The sequence below is a fragment of the Tachypleus tridentatus genome, chromosome 9, assembly GCF_004210375.1.
Source record: "Tachypleus tridentatus isolate NWPU-2018 chromosome 9, ASM421037v1, whole genome shotgun sequence".
NCBI lineage: Eukaryota > Metazoa > Arthropoda > Merostomata > Xiphosura > Limulidae > Tachypleus > Tachypleus tridentatus.
Window position 1 is genome coordinate 114,839,982 of NC_134833.1, and position 10,224 is coordinate 114,850,205.

Genomic DNA, 10,224 nt, shown 5'->3' on the forward strand with positions numbered 1-10,224 from the left:
CTGAATGTGTTTAATTAACCTTACAAATGAGGTCAAAATAACTTTTCAATTGTAGTTAACATTTCTACATGGTGGTTTATCAAGTGTTTTTGTAGATCTGTTTGCTAACGATAAAACCAACAAAAAAAAGACAACTATTTAGAGTTAATCTTTAATAGTATTGTTTATATAGAAAACTAAAAGAAAAAAATCGCGTTTTTATTTCTCATTTATTTTTTATTTATTATTATTTAGTGTTCTTTGTTGTTTCTGCAATGTGAATGAAAAAGCCCGGGGCAAATGGAAAGCTCTAAAAAACCGCATCCTCGGGTCTTGTGGTGTTTTTGCCTACACGAAGCTAGAAGACCAGGAGCTTGTAACTAAAAAGATCACCCCAGCAGATTAGACATTTTGGAAGCTATTTCAATGATCCCTGAGTGTGAGAAGGCCCCAACAAATAAGTTCAATAAAAGAGAAACTAATTTGGTATTAAAGGAAAATCAAACAGAACCAACCATATTGCAGACAATAAATGAAAATCACTCAGTAGAAAAGAAACCAGAAAGAGCAGAAAACGTGAGCAAGCCTGCTTCGAGTCCTGATAAAACTGAATTAAAGACAAGCGTTGAGACAATCGTGAATGATAAGAAACCTGAAGAGACATTAAAATCTGATTCACTGACAACGGTTCGTATACGTTTAAAATTCTTTTACTTTATAGTACTCAGTATTATACAGCATAAGTATATAACCATTAATAAATAGGATGCGCTCTTGATATTAAACTTTCACTTCGTACAAGTTAATTTATACCTACATATATATATATATATATATATATATATTGCAAGAAGCAACTGAAATATAATGGAATTAAAAGCACATTATTAATGTCAATGCAAAATTACTGTCATAAAATAATTATAACCATTCTCATACTTAATTTATGTGAATATCTGTATCTGGTTCAAAAGTGAATTAATTTCTCATTCATATTACGTTTATGATTTATATTTGGTAGAGTTAAAAACATTTCACTTTAATGTAATGTATACTGTGTCAAACTGTGTGATCAATACGATATGCTTGCTTACAATGAGTGTTGTTAAGACATCCACAACTACAGAAAAACATGCGTTCAGAGTCATTTGAAAACATGTAATTCTTCTTCCAAAAGAGACCTATATATGTTCGATACTATTGAGGTTTGATAAGTCTGTACCCAAGTTAAACTGGTCAATTACCTCTTCTTCAATATTATTACATGTGGCAAGACAATTATCATCCATTTAGCTAAAGCCAGAACAAAACATTACAATATATGATAATGTAAGAGGTACTTCCATTGCTATGATGACATCTGGAAAACATAAAGGTCTGATTGTCGGTTCATGATTTTTCATTACCACACATACTTCCACTACTGATATTAAAGTGAGTTATTTTGTGTCTTACTATAACTAAAATTTACCTTTCGTTGTTAATATTACCAAACTTTATGAGTTTTTAACCTACATACACTGAAATGACGTTCTGTTGAAGCTGCGAACATCTGATTCTGTTTTTAACAGTCATCACATAATTGCTGCGAATCGTTAGATCACGGTAACTTCTTAAAATGTGGATTTTATTATTCTTAGTTTAGTACCAGTGTATTTGTACCATTTTGTAACAAGTGATTCCACCATATCTTGTTAATAACACCTTGATACATTTTACAACAGTTTGTTTTTTATCGTCAGCCAAATTTCACTGGTCTGACAGACATTTAGTGAAATATCCAATTGTCTTCTTTTGGACTAAGATTATTGAACATTTTAAAGTACTATAAACTGCGTGATTTACTTCAGTGTTACAACTATGATAAGACAGTTTGAAAACTCTCTTTATAGTCATTTGTAGTTCAGATTACATAACTTTTCATGTCTAATTTATATAACAATGAAATGAGGAGAACAACTAACATTTATTTATAACAGTAGTTTTATCTTGTTTTAACAAGTTAGTATTTGTGAACTTACAAAACATAAATGTTAAACATTATTTAAAGCTCTTGTTTGCTCTATATTACCTTCCTCACTATTTGGGACAATGCTTGAGATATATTTCGAGTTTCGAGAAAACGTTTATCAGATATCTTAACCCAATTTCATAACATACAATTTTCATATAAACACTTATTTGGTTTTATTCATATTATAGTAAAATGATTGTTACATAAAGAATAAATTATATATTTTTAAAATGTTTATTAACTGATTATTGTTATTAAAACAGTTTTTTTTTTCCCCGATTGATGAGTGTTCCCTCACTAATTATGATTTACATCTTCAGGCAGAAATACCAGCTTCGAAAGAAATAAGAGACGTTGATTGGATCCAGAGGGAGGTGTCAAGCAACATCAGGCCTCCCTCAACTAGACTTTTCCATAATGTTGATGAAATTATTACTGTAAGACTTGGCAGTAAGCCAGAATATCATCAGAGAAACGTTTTTTATTGTTATTGAAAATAGTGAAAACCGAAACAAATTTGTTATTGGTAGAGCTCCAAAATCAACACCTACGTGTCAATTGAAACGTTGCAAAAGCGAACATAAACTTATTGTACAGAAACCTAAAAAGAATAATCAAATTAAACACGTTGACAGCCCTCACAAGATTGTTTTCACAAGAGATCCGAAACTGGAACCAAAATCCAAAAATTAAATAACCCATGAGTTGCATACAAGCATACCATATTAAAAATAATTACTTTACCTTATCTCATAAGTTACTATTTTTTTACATTTTACTCACTGATATAAATAATAAATAAAACATACTCATGAAAAACAAAAAATATGATATTCGCCTGAGTCTTCTCTTTTTTGCTGTCAACTGTCATGAAACTTAAGCTCACTTTTTTGATGTACTATAAATAATATAGTGTAAAACACTAAAGATAACTATTAGCATTTGTGAAAGATGGAATTGCAGGACGTTGGTCTGATTACCTAGTCAATGGTTTGCAGACGAATAACAAACAGAACTTTATCACTGTGTTAAATTTTGTGTTAATTGAACAAGAAACGTGGAGACGTATAAGAAACAGACATTTATTTATATAGATTCAATGACAGTGAACATTTTAAAAATTCAACTAAAGCCCAGTAAAGTATGGCTGAAAACTCAATTGTCGAAAACAATAGGTCGTAATGAAACTCCTTCTTTACAAATATTAGGTAAAATTCAAATTGTGCTTATAATTAAGAATGTTATCTTTATTAATTTCAATGAATATATTGGCAGTTTTGTTCACTTTTATTAATAGCGTTACTATGCAGTTCCTCTGCCTTTACTTTTAACGAAAGTTAAATGTTTATAAAAATTGGATAGCTCACACATCTATCTTGTTTGATATATTAGAATAAATACTGTATTTCTTTTCATGTTAAAAACTGCTGAATTTATAACGACTTGTATCCGTACATTAATTTAACTTGAAAACTAAGTCGACCACAGATATAAAACAATAAATGTGTATTCGTAACATATTTTTTTTTAAAGATTCGATGGTCTGAAAAGGACCTTTAATTGTAACTCAGTAACTAGAAAAAATCATTATCACCTTGTACAGATCCTCTTGGACCTGTAAAACAGAAAAAGAACATTTTATATTTGAACAATTTTAGGCCCTGTTTATACACCCCCTTTCAGCTTGTAAGTCCCATTTTACTTTTAAAAGATGCTGTCATATAGTAATCATAAGGTGGCGTGTTATACTTACCGTCAAAATCATGGACCGCTTAGTGATAAATTTCATAGCTTTCTTTATTATTGTCAAAATCTAATGTTTGTAAAATATCTGTAACATCCCTAAACTGAAGAACATACAAATCATTTGGTTCCGTAAATTTTACAGCCGTCATTTTTCCACACACCAATGATTCTCTGATAATCATTGTTTTATTGGTTTTTCAAGATTTTGAAATAATATCTGTATTGATAAAACCTGAGATGGTATAGTTTGACTTTTATCTATAATTTATACCTCTTATATCAGCCCACCGATTTGAAAAATGCATAGGGTGACACGAAACAGTTTTTTCAGGAAGATGTAGATAACACACTATCTATCCTCTGGTGTCACTTCATAGAACTTACATTCACTATCAAATTCTTCTTCTTCATCTGAATTGGGTCCATGTTTTGGACCAGAGAGAGACAGATTTAGTGAAGACCTCTTCCTCCTTCTCTGGAACTGTTATTTTATCTGCACTGCTTCTAAATCTTGAGTAATTAATTAGCATTGTTACTTTTTTGTTGTATTACTTACAGTATATTAAATTTCGTCTGTCTGCAGTTTTAATTAACATAACATTTTCATGGAGTAATATTAATTCATATGGTTTTATAGCTTCTCTTTTTTATGATCCAACTGGCAGTCATATACAAACAAACGCATAATACTATTTTTTCATACAACACTTTTAAAATAGAGCTACGTTTGTATCTATGACTCTTTTAGCCTAGCACTGTACTGAATTTTAAGTTTTGTATTTGTGACGTTCAGAGTGGAAAGGTACTTAGGGCTAAGTTCATCATGTATTATGTAACTCTTTAGTTTGCTTACCAGTTCATTTGTATTGATATGTTTTTATAATATTGAAGCAAGTTATCCAGGGGTCTGTTTAATAGAATTGGCATGTTTCAATAGTTGTGAAGAAATATTTAGTTTGTTGATCGTGGAACTGCAAATGCTTTTGTTAAAATACAATGCTGTAGTTTGTTGGTGTGTGGTTTTGACATATTTATCCACGTTATACAAACATATTCTTCGGCTGGTTTTATGTATGTTCTGTTAAGCTTTAATATGTTTCCTATTGAAACTTCTTGTTTGATCATTCAAATTCTAATGTAACTCGCTATTTTCCAAATTCTGGTTTTCCTGCTGTTAATGTGTGGTATCTAGTTTAATTTTGAGTCAAAGTAATCCCTAAGAATTTTGCTGATATTGTTACCTGTAAGAGTCATGTTTAGATGTAACTGTAATATTAATTTGGTTTCCTTTCTTACAATTTTGTAAATAATATGGCTTGTATTTTGTACGTATTTATTGTAATTCTCCACTTCTGCAGTGAAAATTCTAGATTGTTTAGTAATGGTGGTTTGTTGTTGTTATTGGTTTGTCGGCACTCTTCCAGCTTTCAAAGTCACCTGTCAACTGTGAGAGAAAAGTGTAGTTTGGGTCTTTGAGAGGCTTTTTGCTGACACGCCCCCTATCAAAACGCTCCTAGTAATACAACTCCTACTAATATTATATTTTTGTTAACATGAAGATAACCAAAGAATGTCGAAATGTTGTTTTCTGCTTTATTAGTAAAGTGTTAATACCCACACCAGCTGTCCTGAAACACGTTCTTACTTCAAGTAGGTTTCTCGTCACCACGAATTAAACCTTCTGATACTGCCTTCTGGTAACAGTTTATGAAACAATGACTCACATGACCTGCTAGACTCCCTGATGTATAAGTTTCGACAAGTTAATGACTTAAGTGGTTAGAGAAAAGTTTTTTTACTTCATTACCTAATAAACAAGGATATGTTTGACTTGATATGAACGTCAGGCAGATTGGTATTAAGGATAAAAAGAAAAGATACTTTATAAGCGCAAAACACTATTACACAGAATTTCATATCAGTCAATATTTACAAATACATATATTTGAACATTTTCTAAAATTTGACACAGGATGTTTATATCTACTTTTCAACTTTCAAAATTATAGACAGTAAATGTAAAACAAAATTTCAAGATTAACAAATCTGTAGCAGACAAAGGCAGAAATAAATTGATTTTTAATACATAATTAAACCGAACGTGACAATTTTAACAGGTAATACAAAAAGCAACAAAAGATATAATATGTAAGTGAAGTTCAGAACTGGGATTATTTTGATGAAATTAGAATATTAGAAATTAGAACATTAGTTATAAATCTGTAGTTTTCGTATACGTGTATTACCAACAAGTTGCTCTTGGTAACAATAGACGATAAGCCTAAAAGTACTGCTACCGCCACTCATTGGGTCGGTGATAAACTTACGGACTCCAGCAGTAAAATTTGGTTTTTAGATTCCCCACGGTAAACAGAGTTTGGATAATTCATTATACAACTTTGCAACGAGAATATAATAACAATACCTAAAATGATTTCAAGACAACAAGCACTATCATCGGAAATTTGAAATTGTCTCTTCTTTTTTCTTTGCACCCTAGTGGCACTGAAGTATATCTGACGACTCACACCGGTAGAAACCGGGTTTTGAATCATGTGGTGGGCAAAGCATAGATAGCCCGTTATATAGCTTTGTGCTTACTTCTAAACAAACCAAACCAAAATATTTTGCCTTTAATAAACAGTAACACATTACCTGTTTTGTTTTGTATTTAAACAGGAATGCATGACTTGCTTCGTTTTTCAACAAAAATGCATGACTGTTATTTTCTCTTCAACAAGAATGCAGGACTTGTTTGGCAAAAAAAAACACACAAAAAACAACGTTTTACCCATAATTCACAACTACTGACTAAGACGTAGTAAAAACAAACACTCCAACATATCCTGAAAGGTGACTTCTACTCTGCCAATGTTTATACTTGGGTCCCTTTGTCTTACAATTCTCACTGTTAAGTATGAATAAAGATGATGCATCAACTTTATCAATTCTTTTTACAATCTTAAACACCTCTATCATATCACATCCCTCCTTCAATTCTTCTTTTTTTAAGAGAAGGCAGAATGAGATATTTCAGCCACTCCTCATATGACTACTCCATCCTAGACATCTTTCTAGTAACTCAACTTTGAACCCCTTCAAAATTTAAAGCCCTTCAAAGGTAAGGATACCAAGACTGAACACAGTACTTCAAATATGATCTAACCAATGAATCATACAATGAAATTATAACTGCTTTAGACTGATATTGAAAATCTCTGTTGATATAACCTAAAATTTTATTTGCTCTACCACCAGCAATAACACAATGCTTGGATAGCTTCTGAGACTGATCAGCTATTATATTAAGATCCCTTTTTCTCTATTGTTTAGATTATTCCCATCAAAATTATTATTCATATGATAATCCAGTGGCATTATTTTACATTTATTATAATAAAATCCCATCTGCCATTTATTTTCCCAATTCACTGAATGATACAAATCTTTCTGTAAATCAGCAGCATTCTCTTCACAGGCAGTAACACCCTATGTCTTAATGTAATCTGCACATTTAATTATTTATTGACCATTCTTTCATCTGTGTCATGGATGCATATCAAAAGGAGCAAAGGTCCTAAGACTTGAACCCTGAGGTACCTCATTTGTGACATTAATCTAGTTTGGTTGAACTACATTTGTGACAATCCTTTCTTCCTGATCTACTCTTACTCTCATCAACACAAATAGTAACCTTTTGAATGAATGCCAGAAGATTTTGTAAGCCAAGGTTTTCCATCAGTGAAACCACGTTAGCTGTCTGATAAAATTCTAAACTTGGTTAAATAACTTTTTGAAGTTTTTTCTTTTATCAGACTCTCCAAAATGTGATCTACAACTGATGTAAGACTAATGGGTCTGTAAATACTGGAACAATTTTCATCACCCCGGTTGATAAGAGAAGTTACATTAGTTTATTTTCAATTTGTTTTGTTTCTCATTAATTTTACTTCCAATACTCTTCATGAGTCAACATTGTTTTTACTTGGTGCTACCCTGTTCTTTATGTAAGGAAAATATTTACCTTGAATACTGAAAAATTTTTCTTTAAAGATTTTCCATATTTGCTTTGTGTCTCAGCATAACACAGATGCCCAATTCACAATGGATAATTCTTGTTGCTTTCCTTCAAAATTTGATTTTTAAAATTTGGAATCAAAATATTCTGAATTCAATATCCAGGAAAAATATCAAACTTAATACAACAGTGATCACTTGTACCCATGTGTTCTCCAATTTCCTACATATATTTTTGAAGCTACAACAAATCTCAAATAGTAGTTTGTAGTAAGACTAAGGGAAGGGAAATTTTAAAAAAGTAATTGATGCATATATATAAATACAGGGAGCAGTGTGTGTGTTTACATATATATAAATACAGGGAGCAGTGAATGTGTTCACATATGTGTACATACAGGGAGTGCTGTGTGTGTTTACATATATATATGTGTGTGTGTGTGAATACAGGGAATGGTGTGTGTCTGTTTACATATATATACACACAACTTCCGATTGTTACAAATATTAGTAAGCTTTGTTGTGCACATTTATTCATTATATTGTCAAAAAGCATTTGATTTTGTGTTTTCATCTAACAATTTATTATTTAGGAAGAGATAAATGAAAAAGGGCATTACCTGAAACATTGTAACAACAAACGTACATATATTAAAGTGTGTGCATACTGTAGTTAACTTTGTGGTGGTTCTATCTTCAACATTTCCTTTTCTTCCATTAACAACCACCACACAATTTTCTACAGTTTTAAACCAACTATAATATTAATACTGTAAGGAAACATAAATAATAAGTTATACATTGTTAGACACATGTTATGACAGACTCGAGAAATAGAACATTACAAGCAGTTTTGTAATTTAACAGATATTCTAACATCAAATAATTGAACATATTAACTCTGATAAATCTGTGAAAGTGAAACATAGATTAATATAAAATTATATTCCTTGTTATTTATCTGAATTGTAAAGTACTTACTCAAGCACATTGGTAATGATCATAACCCGACAGGAAGACTAACAGGTAAGTTCAAAAACCACCGTCAGTCACCTGAAGTTGGCCTTTTCAGTCCTGGTTCTGGGTTATGTGTCATTATGGCCAGTACCAAAGGGTAAAGTAATAAAAGTTTAAAAAACATGCAGCAAAAGTGGAATAACAACTCGCCAGGACGACAAACGGATAGTTCAAACAGCAGCGTTTGTCACCTGAAGTTGGCCCTTCCAGTCCTGGTGTCGAGTTATTTAATGTTCTGGTCATTTTCCAATGTTAAATTGAACTGGAGAGAATGAAACTGTAAAAAAGTAGCAACAATTAAAAAGGTGTAATAAATAAATATGCAACACTTAAATGAGATTAAAAAGATTAATGGCCATTAAAAAACGAAAAACTTCATCAAGGTGGACAGTGTCACCCTAACCAATAACATTGTCCAATGTTACAGATACACCCTGGGAAGAAAACATGTTTAAAATATTGCCGTCGTTGAGAAGTGTAACGATGGCAAGAAAGTAAAATGTGGCTGATAGTGATTTGAGTGTTACACAAACTACACATTGGTGCATCAGTTCCAGATAAAAGAAAACGATGAGTTAAAAAAACTTTGAACAATGCATAGTCTAGTCAGAACAACTTCCTCTTTCCGAACCTAACGGAAGCTAGATGGCCAAAGCCCAATATAAGGTTTCATTTGAAAAAGCTTGTTGTCGCGTTGTTCACTCCAAGTGGACTGCCAGCTGGTACGGAGCCGAGCCTTGAATACAAGACCATAGTCCATATACGGAATAGGCACAGTGGTGATAGTGCCGGAGCAGATAGATTTAGCTGCCGTGTCTGCAAGCTTGTTCCCATGAATACCAACATGGCCTGGTATCCAGAAAAACTGGATAGAAGTAGCAGTTAATGAGAAACTGGCCAGTTGGTTTTGAATATCAGCGAGAACAAGGTGTGAGCCAACGTGTTGCGATTCCAGGGCCAGTATAGAACTAAGCGAGTCAGTATAAATAGTGCAGTTCGAATACTGGTCAACTTCAATATGATCCAGGGCAAGAGATTATGGCATACAGTTCAGCAGTAAACACAGAAGCTGTAGAGGGGATTTTGCGCACAACCGCCGAACCGCAGCAAACTATAGCAGAGCCCACTGAATTACCTGATTTGGAAGCATATGTATAAATGGGAACGGAATGATTGTTTGAAAAATGTTCATTAAATAAAAGATGGTACTTCCAATCTGGAGTATCTGCCTTTTTTTTAGGTGACTGAAAGAAAGGTCACATTTGGGGACTAATAAGCCATGGAGGGATGGGCTGACCCGTGAAATCTGCAATGTTATTTAAGGACAGACCCAATTCATCTAATTGCGCCTGGATGCGAAGGCCAAACAGAGCAATGGCAGATCATCTGTTCTGAAAAAGTACGGCCCACTGAGAAAGGAAAACACATTCCCAGGTGGGTGCTTTGGTAAG

At 32.4% G+C, this 10,224-nt stretch overlaps 1 protein-coding gene across 1 annotated transcript; it reads left to right on the forward strand.

The window, feature by feature from the left end:
• Positions 1-405: 405 nt before the first annotated feature.
• Positions 406-2,487, forward strand: LOC143227458 (uncharacterized). Its single transcript, XM_076458902.1, has 2 exons — positions 406-666; positions 2,314-2,487. Exons 1-2 carry the CDS (start codon positions 406-408, stop codon positions 2,485-2,487), a joined length of 435 nt encoding a protein of 144 aa, XP_076315017.1.
• The last annotated feature ends 7,737 nt before the right edge of the window (positions 2,488-10,224 follow it).